Source organism: Cynocephalus volans, chromosome 3 (assembly GCF_027409185.1).
Source record: "Cynocephalus volans isolate mCynVol1 chromosome 3, mCynVol1.pri, whole genome shotgun sequence".
Taxonomy (NCBI): Eukaryota; Metazoa; Chordata; class Mammalia; order Dermoptera; family Cynocephalidae; genus Cynocephalus; species Cynocephalus volans.
Genome location: NC_084462.1, coordinates 44,405,090 through 44,429,543, shown reverse-complemented (window position 1 = coordinate 44,429,543; position 24,454 = coordinate 44,405,090). Strand labels below are relative to the sequence as shown.

Sequence of the window (24,454 nt, the reverse complement as noted above, 5' to 3'; positions counted from 1 at the left end):
TCCTCTGGCTCCACTCTCCTTCCAGGGTCCAGGCCCTGTGCCTCTCAGTTGGGGGCAAGGGCACTGATATGGTACTTAAAGATCAGCCTCTGGGGTGCAGGGCAGGGCTGAGAAGGATGCGGAGTGGGGCTGAAGGAGCAAATGAAAGTATCCAGCAAATGAGGTTTTTGACTGATTTATCTTCCTTTCTACCCTCAGCTGCCCAATCTCCTGGTCATATTCCGGGCCTTGTCATCACTAACCGTGTGTTACCTCTGGATCCTCTGGCTCAGATCCGCTTTGACTGTTCAGGGCCTCAGCTCTATTACGTACACGTAGCTTCTGGTCCTCTACTGCACTGCCCCCCACATTCTCACTAGCCATCTGCACCCTCCTGCTGTCCCTTCCCTCTGTCCAGCTCAGAGTGCACCGTCCATTGTCCATATCGAAAACGCCCTCATTCCACTGAAGCACTATTTGACATGGTGAAAAATGAGGAACTATCTAAATATCCAAAAGCGGGGGAACAAATATATTCTGGTTTATGCTACAATGATTGAACTCTACCTGTATATATTAACATGGTTACATTTCAAAGCATACCATTGAGGAGAGAAAGCAACTTGCAAAAGGATGTGAACGCCATGGCACAGCTGATTTTCAAGTTTCCTTTGTGAAGCAGATGAACTACTTTTTGGTTCTCTAATATACACAGCAGGTAACAGTGGAGTTGCTCTCACTGACGCAGCTGGAGGGGACCTGGAAGCCCACCTACGTGCTTCCCGCTGGCTGCCCCAGAACAACCTCCAAGGAACACGAGGGCTCAGGGTGACACGGATTGAGAACCACAGCACCAGAGTGGGCAGTGAAGCCTCCTCAGGGAGCGGCGAGTGCAAAGGAGGTTGACAAACTAGTGATGAGATTACACAATCTTTCCAAACTCAGTGGCTGTTCACAACCTTGGAATGATGCTTCACTTGCTAAGAGAATATAAATGGCCCCGCTACATGCATCTGACAGCATTTAAGGACTTGGAATCCCAGTTAGCAGAATTACAGAACTCCTGCTTACCTCTCCTGGCTTTCTGCAGGAGCCCAAGTAATGGCACCTCTGGGGATCTGCAGCTGGACTGCACTCATCTCTCCTTATTACTTATTAATCTCCCCAGTGCTCACATTTCCCCTCACATCCTTTGTTGTTTTCAATATCTTATGGTTATATGTTTATCAACTCTATCTCAAAGCTGATGAGGACCAATATTCCCAAATCTATCAGGCTGCTAATATGTTGGCTGACTTAAAAAACAAACAAACTTTAATATCCCACACTGAACGAGGTCATTAATTTAAAAACTCATTCACAAGACCAACTACGTCAACCCTGCCAAGGGACAGAGCAGCAGTTCCATTCTGGTGCCTTGTGTGCGTTTCTGGGGGAAACCACCGATTCCTCAGCACCAATCCAGCTGTCAATAGCTGCAGCCAGAGCCAGAGCTGGCAGAGTCTTATCTAATTGGGCCTGTCTCCCTGGATTTGTAGAATGTGTAATATGTCTTGAAGAGAAAGCTTGATGATGAGTAAAAAGGATGAGAGGATATGTCTACATACGCAGGCAGATCCCATCACGTAGACACTCAACTTAAAACCCTGGGAGGAGTCTGACTGTAGAATCCCAGCTCTTGGGGATAGGGTGGGTTTGGGGGTGGCAGTAGATTTTTCCTCCAATTTATAATGATTAGGGGATCACTGCCTCGGGGGAAATCTCCTCTCTGACAGCCAAGTGGGGAGTAAGTAAACCAGTTGCTCAAGGTACATCTGTGGACCAACTGAATATATTTACCCTGGAGATGAGAACATTCACAGGGAAGACAACAGAAGTTTTCAACTTGGTAATAGCCAGGACCTCTTTGGAAAGTGGAGGGCTAGCACCAGAGAGGGACAGAGGGAAGGAGGGAACCAACACATCTTTTGCCAGATGTGGTGCTAAGTGGATTATATACACCAGCTCACTCAATCTCAAAATGGCCAGTGAGAGAGATGTAAACAGCCCAACTTATAGGTGGAGAAATGAAGCCTCAAGGAGATTAAACAACTGGCTTAAGATCACCCAGTGGGCAGGGGCAGAAAAGAGATTCAGACTAAGGCCTGTAATTCCAAATTGTATACTTTCCTAGTCTAACACCTGGTTATTGAGAGAGTAGAAATTACAGAATGATGATTTTCTAATTAATGTAATGAAGGACTTTTCAAGGGTCAGAGAAAGAGGTTGCTAAATAGTGGACTCTGTCCAGAAATGGAGTGGGCTGCCTAGGGAGAGAGCGAGATACCAATATGTGGATACCCAAGCAGTGTCTGAGAGCTTTAGAGGGTGCCACAGAGGGGAGAAAAGTAGAGGATGGCAGATGGAGCAGGTGCAAAGGCATCTTCCAAGAGTCTACGTTTCTGCTCTGATTCAAGTTGGTGCCTAGTGCAACAGAAGCTTAAGTCCACTTGTCATTGTGAGGTTTGAGCTTGCTGTGTTTCTTTCATGACTGACCATCTGTGAAGCTGCATACCTTTCCCTTTCAACCCTGCCAAAGCTGGCCTTCCACCCTGCATCCTGAGCTGAGGCTTTATGCGAGACAGGGTCATGCTGCCGCCTGAGGTTGACGCTCCCTTTCCTCCCCCATCCCTGCCCAGTGGGAAACCTTTCATGGCCACTCACTCCATGGGGGCCTGGGGCAGCTGGAGAGCCTTGGCTAAGAAAAAGATGGAGCTGGGTATCCCTGGGGGAATTAGATGAACATGAAGTTGCTGGTGGCAGAGGGCACTGGAAAACCAAATTCTGAGGGCCCTGGACCAAGCTAGTTTCTTTTAATAGTCAGAGAAAGTCCTCGGTGGCAGCTCTCCAGCTGTCAAATTTAGCTCCTCCAAAGGTCTGGAGGGAAAAACCCTATTCTCTGTAAGGGTCAACACCAAAATAGATGAGTCAGGGGCTTATATTTTCTTCTTCTTTTGGTTATAAGTATGTGTTTTCTTAAAACTTAACTAGATTTTTAAATGATAAGAGCAACGCCTGCACGTAATTTTTTAAAATCCTAAATGGTAGAGAAAAATAAACAATTAAAATTAAAAATACTCCCTCTCTTCTGTCTGTATGCCTCACCCTTTCGTCTCCCCATACACAGTCTGACTCCCTATAGCTAATCACTGTGAACAGTTTCCTACATATCATTCCAGAACTATTGATATGTGGATACAAAGACACACACACACACACACACACACACACACACACACACACACACACACGGATCATAATCTGGCCCCGCCCCCTTTCAGCTCCACCTCCCATGACCCACTCTAGGCTCCCGCCACAACGGTCAGATAGTTAAATTGCATTTCCTTAATAACAAGTGAGGCTGATGGTCATTTTTGTATGGTTATTGTCCATTTGTGTTTCCTCTTCTGTAAATTGTCTATTCCTATCTTTTGTCCATATTTCTATTTAGTTGTTTTTTTATCTAGATTTCATAGAACTCTTTCTACATTTTTCCCTCTTTGATGTTTATATTTTGGCTTTATGATATATAGTCACAGAGCAGTTTTTCATCTTTATGCTGTCAAATTAATCACTTTTCTTCTCTTTTTTTCTCCTCTTCTCTTTGTCTCCTAGTCTGTATGTATCTGTACACATGCAGAGGAAAGACGTTCAACATCTGGCTGTTTCTGGGGAGGGAGGTCTGGGGTGACTTGTAGCTCATTTCTTTGTATTTTTCTGTATAGCTTGATTTTTTTAAAAATAAAGAGTACATATCATTTTTATAAAAGGTAGATGTTACATAAAAAGAAACAGTAATCTTTCCCTTTATGGAACCCAGATTTATGTCATTCTTAGAAAATGTTTGTAATAAATGAAATCGTAATTGCATTCTACATTTTTTTCTAATTTTAAACAAAGCTAGTATTTTCAGATATTTTTAAAATTTAAAATAGTGTTAGTATGATTACTTATAATAAATGAATTGCATCTGATATCAAGTACACAGCAAATAATAAGAGCCAATCAGAAGCACTGCCATTTGCTGAGTAGTCTGCACCTGTCGGGAGCCACATGTGAGCATTTAGCAGCTGTCACCGTAGGCCTGACCAAGGCCAATAATATGCCCAGAGCTGGGACACAAAGCTAGATTTTATGATCCCAAAGCCTTAAGTAGAGCAACTGATAAATTCAATGATTTCATTATACTTTGCAAATCAAAATTCCCTAAATTTGGGAACTACTGAGTGGAAGAGCTGCCCTGAAAACTGAAAAAAGAGCTGTGCAATTCAAGTGTCAGAGAGTGGGAAGGCAGTCCAAGCTAGTGCAGTATTAACTTATCCTCCTTGAAAACACATGCCCAGAAACGTACTCTCACTCACATAAATGATATCCTGTGATTTTTCTTTTGGATGGGAAAATAAGGTTTGATTGCCAAAGTCTGCCATGAGGAGTTTCAGAAGCAATCACATTTGCATGGTTTTCTCACGGACCCCCACTGCAGAGGGACGGATGGGGTGGATGACGGCTCCTTCACCAGTTCCTGGAACTCTGCCTTCCTTGTCTGGTGGCTCTACAGGACTAGGTTTATTTTTCTCCAATTTAATGGGTTAGTTCCTAAAATACTTTGAAACTTCTCTACATTCAACAGGAAAGAAAAGGTCTATTCTCTCTGGGTGTTTCTCTCACTCCAAAGGAATGAAAAGTGAAAAACAACAGGAAAAAAACAAAACCTCTTTGTGTGTACTTAATAAATGGCTTTTAGACATGGGTTCTCTCAGAGAGTTGTGGCCACACTGTACCTTTCTGTATCTTAGGTAAATCTAAAGAAAAAGGAGCATCGATAAAAGTTTATTAACTACTGTTAATAAATAAATATAGCTTACTCTGGGAGCAGGCCTAATGGTTCACAAAGCACTTTCCATTTTGAATCCCTGAGCAGTTCTATGAAGTGGACTTTTGTAGGTTTTTGTAGGTTTGCAGTCTTTTGTGGGTTTTTTTTTGTGTGTGTGTGTGTGTGTGGAGCAGCTAAATGACTTGCCTATAATCAAACAGCTTGTAAACAGAATAGTCTGTACTCCAACCCACATTTTGTGACTTCAAATCCAATGATATTTTTATTTCACAAAGCTATTTCTTTAATAATAATAATCTGCAATTATTTATTTAAAACACTCTCTAAACTTTATTCATCTCAATAATAAACAAGAAAAGTCACTTCTTGAACTTTTCAAGTAGTATAAAAATGAGTGAATTTCTCTATAACCCGACTACAGGAAAACCCTTCTAACTTAGACTCAAAATCTAAATGTAATAAAAAGAAAGACTGACAAATTTGAACACATTAAGAAACCTTGTATGGACAAAAAAAAAAAAAAAGCACTAATGCAGAAGATCAGCAAGGTTGCAGGATATAAAATGAACATATAAAAATCATTTGTATTTCTATATACTAGCAATGAACAATCAGAAAAGGAAATTAAGAAAATACTTCCATTTACAACAGCATCAAAAAGAACAAAATACTCAGGAATAAATGTACCAACAAAGTGCAAATCTTATACTCTAAAAACTATAAAACGTCATTGAAAGAAATGAAAGAAGACCTAAATATATAGACTTATTTATATTCATTGGTTGAAAGACTTAGTATTGTTAAGATGTCAGTACCCCCTCCAATTGAAATACAGATTCAATGCACTCCCTACCAAAATCCCAGATTTTTTTTTTTTAATTTGCAGAAATCGACAAGCTGATCCTAAAATTCATATAAAAATGCAAAGGACCCAGAGTAACCAAAACAATCTTGAAGAAGGAAAACAAAGTTAGAAGATTCATACTGACTGATTTCAAAACTTACTACAAAACAACAGTATGTGAGACAATGTGATACTGGCATAAGGACATATAGATCAATGAAACAGAATTGAGAGTCTAGAAATAAACACTTACATTTATTGATTTCAATTGATTTTGCAAGGGTGCCAAGATAATTCAATGGTGTAAGAATAGTCCTTTCCATAATGGTGCTAGGACAACTGGATAGCCACATGCAAAAAACTGAAATTAGACCCCTACCTCACACCATATACAAAAATTAACTCAAAATGGATCAAAGACCTTAGTGTAAGAACTAAAAACTATAAAACATAGATGTAAGCCTTCATGAACTTGGATTAGGCAGTTTCTTATATGTGAAACCAAAAACACAAGCAAAAAAAATAGACAAATTGGACTTATTCGAAATTAAAAACTTTTGTGCTTCAAAGGCCACTATCAAGAAAGTGAAAAGACAACCCATGGGTAGGGAGAAAATATTAACAAATCACATAGCTGAGAAAGGTCTAGTATCTAGTATCAAGAATATATAAGGAACTCTTAAAAGTCAACAATAAAAATAAAATAATCCCATTAAAAAATGAGCAAAAGATTTGAATGAAATCTCTCCAACAAAGATATATAAATGGCCAATAAGCATACAAAAAAGATGCACAGCATTAGTTATTAGAGAAATTCAAATAAAAAACCACAATGAGGTGTCACTTCATACTCATTAGAATGGCTAAAAAAAAAGACATGCAATAACAAGTGTTGGTAAAGATGTGGAGAAACTAGAACCCTCATGCATTGCTGGTGGGAATACAAAAGAGTGAGGCCGCGCTGGAAAATGTCTGTTTGGCAGTTCCTCAAAAAGTTAAATGCAGAGTGACCATATAACCCAGCAATTCCATTGCTAGCCTTACATCCAAGAGAACTGAAAACATATGTCCGTACAAAAACTTGTACAGAAATTTTTTCTTTTTGTCTTTTTCGTGACCGGTAAGGGGATTGCAACCCTTGGCTTGGTGACACCCGCACCGCGCTCAGCCAGTGAGCGCACCGGCCATCCCTACATAGGATCTGAACCCGCGGTGGGAGCACTGCTGCGCTCCCAGCTCCGCACTCTCCTGAGTGAGCCACGGGGTCAGCCCTTCTGCAGAAATTTTCACAGCAGCATTATTAATAATAGCCAAAATGTGGAAACAACCCAATTGCTTATCCAACTGATGAATGGATAAAAAATGTGGTACAACTGTATAATGGAATATTGTTCAGCCATAAAAATGAATGAAATACTGATACATGCTAAACATGAATGAATCTTGAGCACATTATGCTAAATGAAAGAAGTCAGACACAAAAGGCCACATATTATAGGATTCCATTTATATGAAATATACAGATAGGCAAAACCATAGAAATAGAAAGTAAATTGGTGGTTGCCAGGGGATGGGAGGAGGAGGGAATGAGGAATGATTGCTAAAAGATACAGGGTTTTTGAAAATGTTTTGGAATTAGACAGTGGTAATGGTTGCAAAACTTTATGAATATAAGAAAGCCACTACATTATACATTTTAAAAGGGGAAATTTTATGGTATACAAATTGTCTCAATAAAAAATAAAATAAAATAAAATAAAAATGAGCAAAATTTTAAAATAATGACAGATTGGGTGAAAGTATTTACAACATATATCATAGATAAAGGGGAAATATGTGTAAGATATTAAAAAGCTTTTAATATTTAAGAAAAATTAGACCAAAAATCCTATTTAAAATGGGCAAATGATGTGAATAATTCACAAAAAATATATTAAAGTGCCTTAAACAGGTGAAAAGACATTCAGCTCCATTAAAAAAAAATAGAAATGCAAATCAAAATTACACTGAGATGTCATTTCTCACCCATAAGATTGGAACAAAGTCAAAAGCTTGACAATACACTTTGTTGGAACAGGTTGTGGGGAAAATGGCACTCACGTGCATCGCTAATGGAAATACAAATGTTAAAAGCCCAAATGAAAGGCAATTTGGCAATATAGAACAATTAGCAATAAGACAAAACTTCTAATACAATTTTGCAATAAAATAAAACTGCCAATAATGCATGTTCCCTTTGACCTAGCAGTCCCACATCCAGTAATTTACTCTGAAGACTTGACTCCAACAATATGAAAATAACTGCAAAATAATGAAACCTATCTAAATGCCCAAATATAGGAGGCTATTTGAAAAAAAAACCATAGCACATACACAAAATGTATTATTATGCCTATTAGATAGTGAATATACTGTGAATAATGATGAATAAGAAAGATTTTTATGAACTGTTATAAAGCAATTTCCAGGATATATTATTAAGTGAAAAAAGGAAACACATAGATGACAAATAAATAACTTGGTGGGGAGAGAGAAGGACACTCCTAACAGCAGAATGCCAACTGATAAACGTGGATGAAATGGTAAAATGGAAAATCATTATTTCACAACCATCGCAGTTAAGACTGGTTCAGGAAACATTCATCAGTTGATGCTAAACCTAGATGGAAAATTTTTATGAGAAGCATGATATTTATATGGTCTTAAAAATGTCTCTCTGTAGAATGCTTATTAGCTACAAGGAATAAAATAGTTACTATATAGTGAACAAACTGTACATCATCGTGAATAGTGATAAAAATTAATGTCACCAGTGAAGGGCAGATGGACATCATGTGCTTCTGCATTCAATACCCCAAGAAGATACAATATCCTTTCGTACTGTTCTATTTAGTTGGGCATGCATCTCCAGAATCTAGTCATGAGGAAACACCAGACAAACCCAAACTGAGGAACAGTCTGTGAAACAGCTGGCCTATATTCTAAAATTTCAGTGTCATTAGAGACAAAGACTGAGTGGGAAACTGGTCTACATTAAAGAAGACCAGAGTTATGACAACTAAATCTGGACTGGATTGTGTATTGGAGGGGAAAAAATTGCCATAAAGGACAGAACTGGGACAATGGACAAAATAGCATATGACCTGTACCGATGCTGTACTTCTTGAATTTGATAACTGTATTGTGGTTACATAAGAGAGTATCCCTGTTCACATAAAACATACATTGAAGTACTCAAGGACAAAGGGACATGATATATTCAGAATACTTTCATATGATTTAAATATAAATAATTATCTCTGAATATATGAGGGTACTTCAAAAAATTCATGGAAAGATTCGTTGTATCTCTCAATTGTACTTTTCCATGAACTTTTTGAGTACCCATGTGTGTGTGTTAGTGTTTTTTGAAACTGGCATCTACACTTGTTATCTTTGCTTCCTCTCATCTCTCTCACTATAGTCTGATTTCTGTCCTCATCATTGCAGTACTATTCCCCTCAACAAAGTCATCAGTGAAAGAAAAAGAAAAGGAAAGGGGAGAAAGGAAAGAGACACATTGTAGAAAATCCACATGTAGCACTACATACCAGGCACTGTACTAGGCACTTCACAGATATTAACTCTCTGATCCTTTCAACAACTCCATGTCTTCCATAATAGTTTCAGGTATCAAAGGGGTGACATTTTTACTTGTCTTTCTGTTTTTCTGGCAAATCCTTTTCTGTTTCATTTGCCAGGTTATCCTTCTTTACTTCATGGATGAACAGCAAAGTTCCTCAGGATTCTGTCATCAGTCCTCTTCTCCCTCCATCGACACTCCCCAGGCAGTCACTGTGTATAAGCAGGTGGCTTCCTGACCAACTTCCTGAGCTCCAGTCCCAATGATCTAACTGCCTCACTGTCATTTACACTTGTATGCCTCATGGGCCTCTCGGACTCAGCCTCCGAAAGGGAGCTCACCTTATCTCCATCATGTGGACACACCTGTCCCCCCACTGTGAGGGTCACAAACATCTACTCGGTTGTCCAGACCAGGGACCTGGGGGTCACCTTTGACTCTTCCTACCTTCTTCCCCACATCTAATCAATCTCCACGTCTGACTCCTAGATTTTTCTCAAGTCCATCTACTTCTCTTTGTCCCCACTGTCTCCATCCTAGGTCAACCACCATCTTGAACAACCACCAGCTTTCACTACTTCTGCAGCCTCCTAACTGGTCTCTCTACTGCCACACTTGGTACAACCTACCCAGTTCACTCTCAGGTTTTTTATTATCAGCTGGGATAATCTTTCCAAAAAAAACTGGTTTTGAGTCTGGGCTGTGTACTCGTGGGCATATCATTCAACCTTTCTAATTCTTGGCTTCCTTATCTATAAACTGGAAATAATAATCTGTCACAGAGTGGTAATAGAAAAGAGATAATCCAGATAAAGTGAGAGAATGGGGCACTCTAACAAACTGAATGGGAATAGAAATTGTCAAATTTAAAAAGAAGTATCAATAAGGTACTCTCAGTACCATGTCATTATATCTCATCTGAAACAACAGGAATGGGCTACTCTATATTTTACTTTAACAGAGAATAATTCTCAGGAAAAAAAAAGTGCTTTTAGCAGATGACACTATACAAAGATATCAAACTAACTGAGATGGTTAATTTTATGTGTCAACTTGGCTAAGCCCAGCCATTTGGTCAAACACTAGTCTAGATGTTGTGAATATATTTTGTAGATGTGATTAACATTTATAATAAATGGACTTTAAGTAAAGGAGATTATCCCCAATATTATAAGTGGGCCTCATCCAATCAGTTGAAGACCTAAAGAGCAAAAAATTGAGGTTCCCAAGAAGAAAGAATCTTGCTATAAGACTGTAACATAGAAATCCTTCCTGAACATAAGACCGTAACATAGAAATTTCCAGCCTGCCAGTCTGCCCTGTGGATTTAGGCCTTGCCAGTCCCTAAAATCACATGAGCCAATTCCTTAAAATAAATCTCCTTCTCTCTCTCTGTCTATATGTATGTATGTATGCACAAGCATGTATGCATGTACGTATAGGTATATATGTACATATCCTGGAGAACCCTGACTGAAACACTCACTAAGGAATCCTATAATGACGGGCAGAATAGCAGCTAACAGATGCAACTCTAAGCGGCTTCAGGCAGAATTTTAGAGTGTAGTAGAAGACAGTCCTAATTGGTTTGGTAAGATAAGCTCTAAATAAATAAATACTGAAGGACAAAGAAACTTTATTTAAATTATGCACATAAGATGAGAAGAAACACCTTCAGGGAGTGTCAGGCTGTTTGTGGCCTGTGCGGCTGGTAACAGGGGACCAGTCCCTGGCTCTCACCCACTGGCTATCTAATAAGAAAATCTTTAACATCTACTTCAAGTGTTCTACTTATCTAGGGCAAATGACAAAGCCAGGCATTTTCAGAGTTGCTATGCTACTTGTATCTATGAAAACCATTGGGTACAGAACAGCTTTGGTGGCCAGTGTGTTGCAGCTTACCTGTAAGAAATGATTGATGGATGCGTCGTGGAATCTTAGGGCTTGCTCTACACCTGCTAATTCCCTCAATACTGGTACACACTCAAGACATTTTTCACCTTTACTGATCTCAACATATTCCAAAGCCTTTTGATAATGGGGCAAAGCTTCTTTTAATTTCTTCTGACCTCGATACACCCTAAAAAAATCAAAGGAGTTATTTTTAAAACAATTAAAATATAAAATACTGAAAATATAGGTGGTCTGATAGTAAGGATTTGACTCTCTGACCCCTGGTATCCAGGTTCCTTTCCGTACCAGCTAAGCTTTTCCTCCAAGAGGATGAACTTGGAATCACCAGGAAGGTTCAGGTCATGGCTTCACCACTCACTAGATGTACAACCTTTAAGTTGTTCAACAGTTTCTTCATCTGTAAGTTAAGGTCTCTGACACATAGTAAGTATGACGTAGGTGTTAATTTAAAAAGTATAAAATACTTTAGAAAATAACAATAGCATACATAAAGGATGCTGAGATCCTGATAACTGATATGTTGAGAAATTATAGAAATTTTCCAGTATTGGTGAGGATGTGAAGCACTCTCATAAACTATTTGGGAGAATATAACATGGGCATAAATTTTTCTGTGTCAAAATTATACACACACACACATATGTATATATGCACACACACATAATTCTGCAAATTCTACTTCTAGGAATTTATCTTGAAGAGATACTTTAGCAGGGTGAGAAGATACATATGGGAATATTTGCCTCAGCATTCTCTGTAATAGTGGAAAAGTACAAAGCACTTAAAATGCACTAATAGGGGAGGTTACAGTAAGTACTTAATCTATACTGTGGAATGCCATGTGGCCATTAAGGTTAATGTTGATCCATATTTACTGACCCAGAAGTATATCCATTCTATATTCTTCAGTAAAAAGGAAGGTTACAGAAATATTTTGTATATCATCTCATGCATGTGAAAATTTTAAATTTTGTCTACATGTACACATGTGCAGAGACAAATGTCAAAAGGATGGTTACTAAATGCTAGCATTTCCTTCTACAAAAGTTTATTACTTTTATATTAGAAAATGCTAATTTAAAAGTTATAAGGTGGCAGTGGGAATATATTCTTACAGCTTCTTAGGATAAGTATCTCATATAAAAAATGTATCCCCATATATTGTTCATCAAACACTATAAATATTTAAAAATAATCTTCTCCAAAATATTTGCTAAAACTATTAGAAACTTCTTTCATGGAAAAAATAATTCATAATGAAAGACAGCAGTCCCTCCTATATTGCCCTCTGCAGTGGATTGAATTATGTCCCTGCAAAACTCCCTGAAGCTTGAATTGTGTCCCTCAAGTTTTATGTATTAGACACTTAGCCCCCACTGTGACCGCTAAGAGGGTAGGAGATCCTATTACGGGAATTGAAAGGTGAAGCCTTGAAGAGGTGATTGGATTGTAGGACCCTGCAGTAGTGAATGTATTAAAAATGGTGGTCAGGGGTGTGGTTCTGAGGGCTTTAAAAGGAAAGGAGAGTCTGCCTTTTGCACTCTCTCTGCTCTCTCTGCTTCTACCATCTTGCAATGTGAGCCCCCTGGGTCACTGTCCCACCACCAGATGGACTTTGGACTTTTCAGCCTCAGAAACTGTAAGCAATCAATGTCATTTTTCTTTATAATTACCCAGTTCCATGTATTTTGTTATAAGGAATACAAAACGGACTAATTTACTCTCCATCCCAGAATCTGTAATACAAAAAGGTCTTATGATTTCCAAATTGTCCATGGGTAAACTGAGACATAATGTGAGAAAGTGACTAACAAACCCCCAAAAAGGTCTTATTTTCAACACAATCACTGGGTATTTTTCACACCTATATTTACTTTCCAAAGGAATTAAGTGATAGAAGTAAGACACTTTTCAGATCTATGGTCTGGATGGCCATAATGAAATAAAATGCTGATTGAACAGTTTATGAACTTGGATACCTTCTACAACTGTGAGGAGGTTTAAAACACAGGAGGGGTTCAGGGATCTACATGTTCTTGGACCAAGTAGGGTTGTAGCTTGCACCTACTCTAACCTTGGAAAGAAAGAGATTAATAGGTGGCCTAGTAATACTGGGCTTGCTTCCCTTCTGACTCTGAATGGGCTTAGAATGTAGTGGGTAATCATTAGCTTTGTAAATATCATTCTTTATTTTTGAAGAGAAAACCCACTAGGATCTTTGGTAATAGAAAGAAGCTCTGAAACATATGGTTGGTAAGAAATCATGTAGCCAAAGAATTAGATTCCTGCTAGACAAAGCTTAAGTAACAGAAAACAGGGGTCAACAAATGATGGTCTGGGGCCAAATTTTTTCACTGTTTGTTTTTTATAAATAAAGTTTTATTGGCACACTGCCACATCCATTTGTTTGCATATCACCTATGGCTGCTTTCGAACTACAATGGCAAAACTGAGTAGTTGCCACAGAGACCATATGGCCTACAAAGCCTAAAATATTTACTATCTGGGCCTTTACAGAAAGTCTGCTGACCTCTGGTCTAGAATCTACAGAAAATCACATACTTTCAAAATGACTTCAGATTTTCTTCCACCTAATTTAGCCTAGAGAATTCTGACAATGCCATAGATATCTGAGCAAAGGGGAAAAAATCTTCATCTTTTTTCTTTCTCATATTTACAAATGACCCAGAGTATGCCAGGGAAGTAAAGAAAGGGTCTTTTGTTTCCAAGGCTGCCTGTAAAAGTCACAGAAGAGTAATAAAGCAAACACAAATACCAAGATGATTTCATTTGGGCAACTGTTTTAAAAGAAAGCAATATTCAAATCTTAGTAACCAAGCTCACAAATGAGAAAAAAAGAAAACAATAGCAAGGCATGCACTATTTCATATATCAACAATTCTTCCTTTCCTGAGATAGGACACTAAAGAAAAGTGTTTAGGAGTTCGTAATGGTGGAGACCACGGACAATCTGTAGTCACCTACTAACTACCTTAGCCAAAAGCACAGCATAGCACTCCAAGTTAATGCCACATCACCTTTTCAGGTATCAAAAAGTCATTCTTCAAATACATGACTCTCACAGAAAATTTTATAGAAAGGAATACAGAATGAGAGACACAGCAACCAGTTGCAAGTTCTGTAGCAGGAGAGAAAACCCAAGCTGTAGTCTGAGCATCCTGACAAAAGACTGTGGGACCTAAAATAATATATATTAATGGTATTAATATAATATAAATATGGAACAACATAGCTCTGTATAAATATATAATATATGAGTTTTGAAAACCACACTAGCATCTTTTTTTCCGGTTCTGGTCAAAATGGCAGAATAGACGGTCCACAGCATCACTCTCTCTCACAAATCAATGAATTTCCAACTATAAAAATGTAAAATCAGCCAAGCTGGGGCCGCTGGAGCTCAGGTGAAGAGGAGGAGAGACCTACGGAACTCACGAAGGTGGGAGAAACCACGATAAGAGAAAGAAAAAACTGCTCTCAGTGTTTTGGGCTGTGGCCACTTTAATGCTGGAGTGCATGGAGCAGGAGCCGGCAGAAGTCGCAGCAGTACCCTTTAGATGGAGTTACTTGGAGGCCCCCAGGAAAGCAAGACCATTGGTAGGGTTCCCGTGGACCCACGCAGGAGTGAGGAGCCAGAACAGCTGAAAAAGGGGAGCCATTCAGAGGCTGGTGAGTCAACGCAAGGGACCTGCGCAGGGCCTGTCCCATGGGAAGTGTTTGGAGCACGGGCGGTGGGGGAGACAGGCCCACCAGGAGAACACTAGGACACAGCAAGGACAGCTGAACTGCACCCCAATCAGCACTGGACCACTCAGAGGAGACTGGTTGGGAATGCAGAATTGCATTGGGTGTGGTAAGATGAAAAAACTCAGGCCCAGATCAGAGTTTTTACACAACCCAGGTGCTCTGAGTATCTGGAGAGCCAGAAATACCTATAAGGTCAACCATTAAACCCTGAGCTGCACAAAAAGCCTTCCCTAGGGAAATAGCAGCAAAGCAGCAATTTAGCTCAACCACACAGTTCAAGTACTGGTTCACACAGGAAGTTCCCCCATGTTAGAAGCAAAGGACAAAAAATTAGTTCCAGCCCAGGCACACCACCAAAGCCTTCGGGCCCACCAGGCGACATGAGGCATGGAGCCAGGGACGGGACTCCCACCTGCAACCACTCACACTGCTAGCATCTCGGAGCCCCACCCAGGAACCCAAGGATTGGAGCCGGGGACCAGACCCCATTCCCACATCCAGGCACACCACCAATGCTTTGGGGCCTGCCCAGGGGCCCGGGGTTAGCAGCCAGGGACCACACCCCCATCCCACAACCAGGCACACCTTGCCAGCACATCGGGGCCCACCTGGGGACCTGGGGCATGGAGAAGGGGACCAGACGCCCCCCTCCCACAACCAGGCACACCATGCCAGCGACTCAGGACCCACCCAGGGACCCAGGGTATGGAGCCGGGGATTGAATACTCTCCACAACCAGGCACACCACCAGCACCAAGGAGCATGCCAAAAACATCTCCTCTGTGTGGGTGGCCCACCACAGCCACCACGATAACCATGGCTGCCACAAAGGTGGCTGGACACCTCAACCACCATGCAGATGGTCCTCCAGCCACTGGAGTGCATTGACACAAGGAGAGTCACTAGCAGAGATAAAGAAGAGGATGTCTCTCTCCACAGAGCCCATTTCAGAGTGACAGAAGAGGCATCTGCTCTATGACAGTATCGGGGTACCTGATCATGTCTCTCAGCATTGAACAGATCATTTGGGCAGCAAACCAACAGAGTAACCATTTATTCTTTCAGAGGGAGAGAAGAAATTTAGGGTGATTAGAGGGGGGAGGGGGGAGGGAAAGGGGGATGGGGAGGGATTGGACAAGGGGCATAAAGAAAAATTACGATTTGTAAAACATATGTTACTAATATTGATTTGATCAACATATCTCAATGTTGAACCCCCCAAATATGTATAATCAATTTTGATTTAATAAATAAAATAAATTATAAAAATAAATATATGAATAAATAAAACCACACTAGCTACCAATTATTGACCACCTTCTGTGTCCAGTTCTTGCTAAATGCTTTAAACTTCATCATTTCATCCCCAGTCCTCCCTACCAGGTGGATACTCTTAGTATTCCCATTTTCAAATGAAGCAACCGAGGCTGAGAGAAGTGATGTCACTTCCAACGTCACACAGCGGGGAAGTGGCAGAGCACAGACTGGTCTATCAAACTCCGGTGTCCAGATTCCTAACCATGGCATGGATCACATTCACTAACACAGAATGGAAACCTCACAGTGCGCTCAACAGAGCAAAGCCTTTACCTGTACATACCGGGTGGTAAAGAGACCCAGACGTAAATCTTTTCTAAGTTTTACTCTAGAAAATCCCACTAGTCCTTTTTCTAGACTGGTTTCTTATCAGATTCTGATCATCTGCAGCATTCCCACAAAACCTTTCCTTTTTACTGGTGCTCAATATTCTTGCCAAATTCTAGAGCTTTTAAAAAGAAACTCTCTGTTGCCTTAGTAATACCAGAAGAGATTGCATTTATTTATTTCATGTTAAAACAAGTCTCCATACCTGTGAGATCTTCTGAAATTTGTCTGAAATGAGACGGTGTCTTGTGCTCTGTAGAATTACTGTCGATATATTTTCATTCAATAAAATATGCCACGGTTTAAGTTGCGGACCTGCCAGATTAACATACTGCCACATTCTGTTGTTCAAAATTCTCTGTCTTTTCATCTATCTAGTGTGTTTCCTAAAGCTACCAAATATATTATGGGCACATTATATAATAAATCTTCAAAGCACCCTTGGCAGGTAGATAGAAATGGAAAGGAGAAAATATTGCTATCCCCAACATTACATATGAGAAAATGGAAACAGACAAGAGTACCTGAAATTGACTGATGCTTTGAGTTGGAGATGGAAGACTATAATTTAGTTATGTCTTGATGTAGCACTCTCTCAATTCCTTTTTTATTAAATATATTATGAAACTAAAGTGATTTTATTTTCTTTTTCCTTTCTGTTTATGTGAATAGTGTACTCTCAATGAACTTCAGAGGACTCATTGTGGACTGCATTAGCCTGACAGCCTCCATCTCTGGCTGGGTTAGTGCCAGGACCCTGTAGCAGCACGCAACAGCAACCTCAAGGGGTGAGGGGTAGAATGTGCTTCATTCTTTGTACACACTCAACAACAGAGTGTTGTATTTATTTGTCTTTTAAATAAAATAGTTTAGGCTTGTAAAAGTATAGATTTTGCTATGCAAATTCTAATGTACATACTACTAAGCCTGCAAAATAGATTTCAGATAAATGGCAGCCTGTTACACATTCTTCCCCGTCCTGTTTTCTTCCCCCACATTACAGGCAACTATTATGTTGAATTTAGTGTTTTTAATCTCTCTGAATGTTTTTGTACCTTTATTATATGAATGTATAGCCATAAAAACATGTATTATCGTTCACATTTTAAAATTTTTTATGTTTCCTTCTATAGCTTGCTTTATCCCCATTACATGTGTATTTTTGAGATATATCACTACCAATTGATACACGTAGCTCTAGTCTCTTCATTTTAAACCTCCATGTAGTGTTTAATTGTCTGACTTTCCCCTAATTTAATTATCCATTCTCATGAGGGTGAACATGTGAATTGTTTCCAATTTTTCACTACTATAAACACTATTTGCATGATCATTCTTATACCTGTACACGTCTCTTGCGTATGGACACATATGCAAGATTATCTTTGAGGTATATTACTTGACAAACACCTGCATCTTCAGACCTTACTGGGTTTGCCAGAGGCTTTTCACCAATTTATGATCCCACCAGCAGGGTGTGTAAATTCCTGTTACTTCCCATCCTTGTTGTTATACCTTTGCCAATCATATGAATGCAAAATTATATCTCATGTTTTTTTAATTACATATCTCTGATAGTGAGGTTGAACATCTTTTCACATTTGCTAGACATTTGGAATTTGTTCTGTGAATTACCTATTCACATATTTTGCTCATTTTCTATTAAGTTGTTTGAATTTTTCTTATAAATTTATAACTATTCTTCATATTTCTGGCAACAAGGTATTTGCTGATTACATACATTGTACATATTCCCAATGTGTAGTTTGCCTTTCAACTTTCTTTAATGCTGACTTTTGATGCACAGGAGGCTTTATTTTTAATGTAACCAAATTTTCTATCTTTTCTGTTCTGATTTGTACTTTGGTATCTTATTTAAGAAATCCTTCCCTACCCAAAGTCATGGGGTGACTTTTCCTTATATTTTCTCTCAAATGTATCAAAGTTTTACTTTTTAAATGTAGGCCTCTAATCTACTTGTGACTTTTGCGTACAAGGTGTGAGGGATCTAATTTTATATATATTTTAATTTGTATTTTGCTATTTTTTTTTTTTTACTTTTAATGATGAATATGTATTGCTCTAATAACAAATTATTCTAAATTTTTTAAAAAGCTGAGTTGGATAAGAAATTGCCTACCTCACTTGCACAATATTTTCAGTCAGTTTGACTGATTCTGCCAATTATTTGGAATTTGGACTTTCCAAAATCTTATAAGGGTAGTAGAACTGAGACCACAACTGAGTCCATTTCAACACAAGAACAAACTGAGGGCTGTTCCACATAGAATGCAGGTTGGGAGGAGGAGGAGTAAAAGATATGATCATGTAGAGGCATTTAATCTGTAAGGCTTGCTTCATTTTGCAAAACACTTTCATGAACATCTTACTTCATTCTCACAACAACCCCACTGGACACCAGTGTTCAGATGAGGAATCCAAGGCTCAGAGACATTTTATCTAATATATACATTGTTATATGTTATATATAGCTATATTACTCCATGGTTATATTATATATTAATACTACTAATATATACTATTACATTAAATCCTTATTATTTGTTTAGGGAAAGCATGCATTATAAGGATACAGTGTCAGAGAGGGAAAGACAAAAATGCAGTGCTCTAAAATATTAAAGCTTTAGGGGATTCAAGAAATAGACAGTAAATGAAGTGTATGAAGTAAGCTGTGCTATGTGGTTTCTTAGCTTCTCCACACTAAAAAAAATGATTTTTTTTTTAAAGTCACACTTGGTATAAGTGAAGAGCATTTCTTCAATCACAGGAATATAGGATTTAGAAGAGTGCCAGAAAAAAGAAGGGATCTCCTTCTTTGTTAAATAAGCATGAAGCATTCTAGGCACATGGTGCCCCTTGGGAGGAGTGACAGGGGAACGTCTCTGCTGGAGAACAGCAGGACATTTCCAGGGAGCAGCAAGGGAGAAGCAGGGCTTTCAACACGTGAGCATTTGCCAGGGGCTTTAAGCCCAAAAGATAAATGCAGAGAAAATGCAACTTAGATCAACTTAGACAGACATTAATGACCTCCAGGTGACAGTAAGAACTGGAAAAAAAAAAAAAAAGCTGAGACCACAAAGTGAAAGTTAGATTTGGAGATCACTGACTGGACCAATTTAGGGAAAACTATGGGATCTAAAAGCAAAGGCAACTGAAGTATCAAAAATTTCACTGGAAAGCATTTATGGGGAAGCATATGGAACTAAGCAGAATACTGCCATCTTAACGAGGTGATGGCAGGTGGATACATACACTGTTACACTTGCCATTTTACTTTTCCATCATCTTCTACTCCTTTCCACAAAGTGCTGGCTGAGGGAGAAACCTTCCCCATTCCCTTTCCACTTTGGAAACTTTGTGTTAAAAATCACTTTCCAAATCTCTGACTGTAATGTATCAAGAGAGCGAGAGAAAGAAACAAAAGGAAGCTTAAAAAAATAAGCATATACAATTATCTGATTTGAGCTCAAATGGTCCATGAGAGCAAAGACAACAAAGCTTGGCCTTCTCCAGTCATAGGGGAAAAAGAATACAGGAAAAAATATTGCAGTCTTGAAGTACAAAACCTTAATCTGTGATGTAAGTACATGTTTTAAAATCATTTCTGAGATGAAACTGCAGAAAGGTAATGTTCAGTTAGATAGTAACAATAATAATATCTTTCCCCCCCTTTTTTTTGGTTTTGTTTTGGAGGGTCTACCATGTACCTAGATGCTTAAATGTGGTGTCTATTTAATCTTCACAGCAACCCTCTGATGTCCCATCATTCCCATGTAAGAAGAGAGTGAGGCTTAAAGGCAGCATGGGACCTGCCCAAATCCCTACATCTGGAAATCTGAATGAACACTGATCTGAACCCAGGTCTTCTGACTCTAAAGCCCATATGTTTTCATTACACCACTTCACACTGCTTAGAAATACCCTGCAGGTGTCCTGTTGATGCTCGGAGGAAAGAAAAGTGTTTACTTATGCCTGAGTTAGTTCCGCACAGCAATGTCAGGTACAGCGCTTGCCAGGCAAGCTGTGGAAGACTCCGAAGATGACATGTCAAACAGTCACAGAGAAATCTGGGGAAAAGTCATATGTTTTGGAGCAGCAGTCGCAACAGATCATCATCGTCATGCCACAGCGAAAGCTAATTTTAAAAGGGGTGTGTGTGTGTGTGTGTGTGTGTGTGTGTGTGTGTGTGTGTATGCAGTGAGGTATGCCTGGATATATAAGGACAACTATTTGTTTTGGGGGATCTATCTGTCAGTAGCCAGGAAGAAAAGAATCCTTAACACTGGGGAAAAGTTTGCCTGTTTTTTGCTAATGACTTTCTTTACCAGATTTAAAATAATATAACTGCGTTCACAGGAACACATGATTTGGATTCACTCTCCAAAGTTATTAAATCGTTGTTGAATGAAGCAGGGGTGGAACAGAGGAGGAGAGGTTGAAGGGAAGAAGCTCCGGGCCAGTCAGGGGTGGAAGGCACAGAGCGTGAGTCACCCTGCAGCACTCATTCGTCAGCCCAAGGAGAAGGGCACCAGCCTGGCCTGAGAGACACCATAAAAGGAGAGGCAGAGGAGGAAAAGGATACACTAAAAGATATCCTTTTAAGAGGGACATAAAGGCTACGAGAGCTGCCTGAGAAATTATCCTGGCCTTCTACCTCTAAGACCTGGCAAAAGAGAAAGAGCGTGTGGTTCAAGTATAACTACAGAAAGTACAAAACCAAAGCCTTGTTACTTCCTAAAGCAGATTAGTTTGGGCAAAATATTCACATTTCAATGAAGAAATGGAGCAAAGTAATTGAATGAAAATCATGAAGTTTAAATATGTATTTTACAGTGAAGATGTCAGGGTGAAGAATCAAGATGAAAAGAAGTAGCGAAGTTTGAAAAAACTCAGCTAAATTCAAAAATAACTTTGTAGGATAGCCTGGAACATTAACTTTAATTCTTGTTGGGTATGAGCATAGATGCATACAAGGCTCGCCATCTGCTGGCATAGTTTGGTACTGCTAATTTGGAAAGCACTCTTAGAGGAAGTGCCAGATTCTGGCAGGGTATAGTCTACTCTGTTTTGTAGCAACACTACTCAACATTAAGTACTAATACATTAGTCAGGTCTCAACAGAAGCAAGGAATTCAGACCTTGGACCTCTGGTTTGTATATTTCCTGTTGTACAAGATAGAATATCTAATTCTGGGCAGGAAGAAATTCTGGACTGGTAAGCCCTTCTAGTTACTAACAACCCTTTTCCTTCTCCTGTCATGTGAATGGAATCATACAGTAAGATTCTTTGCGGTCTTGTTTCTTTCACTAAACATTATGTTTGTGAACAGATCATTATTTCACCTGTTCTACTTTTGGTGAACACTTGGGCTGTTTCCAGTTCTTGGCTATTACAAACGATGCATGCATGCATTTCTGTGGGGTGTATATTTAGGAGAGATACTGCTGGCTTAAAGGGTATGCAAATATTCAAATTTAGTAGAAAATGCCAAACAGTTTTCTAAAGGACTAATACCAAATACATTCCATATGAGTAAGCATATCAGAGTCTTTGCCAACACTTGATGTTATCAGTCTTTTAAAAAAAATTTAGCCATTCTAGCAGGAATGTAGTAGTATCTTACGATTTAAATTTTTACTTCCCTGATGACTGATGAGATGGATCATTTTTAATATGTTTACTAGCTATGTGGGTATCCTTTTTTGTAAAAAATCTCTTGTCAATTTTTCTATTCAATTGTTTATCTTTGTTTCATTGATATATAAAGGTTCTTTATAGACTCTAGATATGAGCCCTTTGTCAGTTACATGTATACAAATATCTTCTTCCTCTCTGTGCTTGTCTGTGGTATAAAATATATGTTGATTTAAGTATAGGACAACACAGCACCAGGCAGAAGGGGATAAAGAGTGCTGGCATGCTCAAAGGTCCTTGCACTGTCCAGGACATCTTTAAATGACTAATTTACAATTAGATTCTAATAATTCAGGGATATAAGTGGTAAACTGTATAGTAACCACTAGAAGAAAAATAAAATAACGTATACCCTGCAAGTTAATGGATAGGAAAATGGAATGATAAAAATATTTATCCAAAAGAAAACAAGTAAGGATAAAGAAAAACATAAAATTGGCAGGACAAAAGGAAATTTAAACCCAAATGAAGATTTAAAGAAAAATGAAAAAAAAAAAAAAAAAAGACCAAACAAAACATGTCATGGGAAAATTTGTACCAAAAGAAGCTAGGCACAACAGATATTGATATAGAGGACATAAAAGGACAAGATATCCTGATCAATAAAATAATAGGTTAAGAAGATATGCTACTGTTGAACTCTCTTCATCCACACCCCCAACAAAATAGCTTCAGAATATATACAACAATGACTGGCAAAACTATGAAGAGCTATAAATTGATCAATAATAATTGTAGTTAGAGATTTAAACACACCCATTTTAAAAACAAATATACGCAATTGGCAAAATAAACAAAGATATAAATTTGAATAACAGAATTAATAAAGTCAACCTAATACAGATTTATTAGAATATTACACACAACAAACAAAGAATACAAATTCTTTTATAGAATATGTGGAACAAAAATTGACCAAAGAAAACTTCAGTAAATTTCAAAGAGTTGATATCATGCAAATATGTGTCTGTCCGTAATGCAATAAAACTGGAAATCATGAACAGGAGGATACCTTGAAAAATCCCATATATCTGCAAACTTGAACACACATCACTTGAATAATTTTTGGACTAAAGAGTAATTTATAAACTAAGGTATGAAATACTAAGAACTTAATGACAGTGATAATGCTACATGTTAAAGTTTATGGGGTAGAGTTAAAGCAGGTTTTAGGGGGAAATTTTGGAGAATATCTTTGGTATTTGGGTGGGAAAGACTTTCTAAACAAACTCCCAAAGCATAAATGATAAAGTGAAAATGAATGGAGTTGACTCTAGCAAAATTAAGAATTTCTATTTCATGAGGAATACTATGGACAAAATTAGTAAGTGGACAAAGGGTGTAAGAAAATATCTGCAATATCATTAATATTTATAATAGAGAAGAAAAACTTGGTTATCAATAAGAAAAGTACAGGGAACTCCCCCTCAAAAGTTTCTCATATCAATAGCTTGTTAGAATTCTAACAGGCTATTAGTAGAAGGGGAATCCCCAAAGGCTAAAAAGCATATGAAGAGGTACTCAAAAACTGTCTAATAAGAGAAATCCAAATAGAACTTAAAAATAATTAGCTAGCATGCTACATGCATCAGGTAGGCAACAGTTAGAAAGATCAACAATGCCAAATATTGTTGGGGGTGTGAAGAAATAGGAACCCAGCTGCCCTGCAAACAGGAATGCAGATGGGTATAGCAACCAGCCAGTGCTTGGTGAACTTGGACCAAGTTTGTACCCTGTCACCAAGCAATCCCACCCCTGGGGTATAAGCCTCAGGAAATGTCTCACTTAGCTACGTAAGTGAAGCCGCGTGAAGATATTCAAGGCAGCACCACTGTGGTAGCAGAGAGCTGGGGACAAGCTGAGTGTCCATTGCTAGGAGAATGGATAAACAAAATGTGGCAGATGCATTCTGTGGAGCACTATGCAGAAGCCAGAAGCAATGAACTACAGTACAGGCAACAATTAAAAAGTGTTCAGAAGAAAAAAGTGAGAAACAGAATAAGATATATACTACAAATTTATACAAACATAAAATAAATATGTACAACAATACTATTACTCAGAGACACATATTCAAAGATAAACCATCATTAA

General features: G+C 38.7%; 1 protein-coding gene across 2 annotated transcripts in view; it reads right to left on the bottom strand.

Moving 5' to 3' along the window:
- The window catches only part of TTC23 (tetratricopeptide repeat domain 23), a 98,068-nt gene that overhangs the window by 41,813 nt on the left and 31,801 nt on the right, over positions 1-24,454 (bottom strand). For both annotated transcript variants that reach the window (XM_063090381.1, XM_063090380.1), the window contains exon 6: positions 11,221-11,398. In XM_063090381.1, the coding sequence (XP_062946451.1) occupies positions 11,221-11,398 (178 nt within the window). The remainder of the gene's footprint in view (positions 1-11,220; positions 11,399-24,454) is intronic.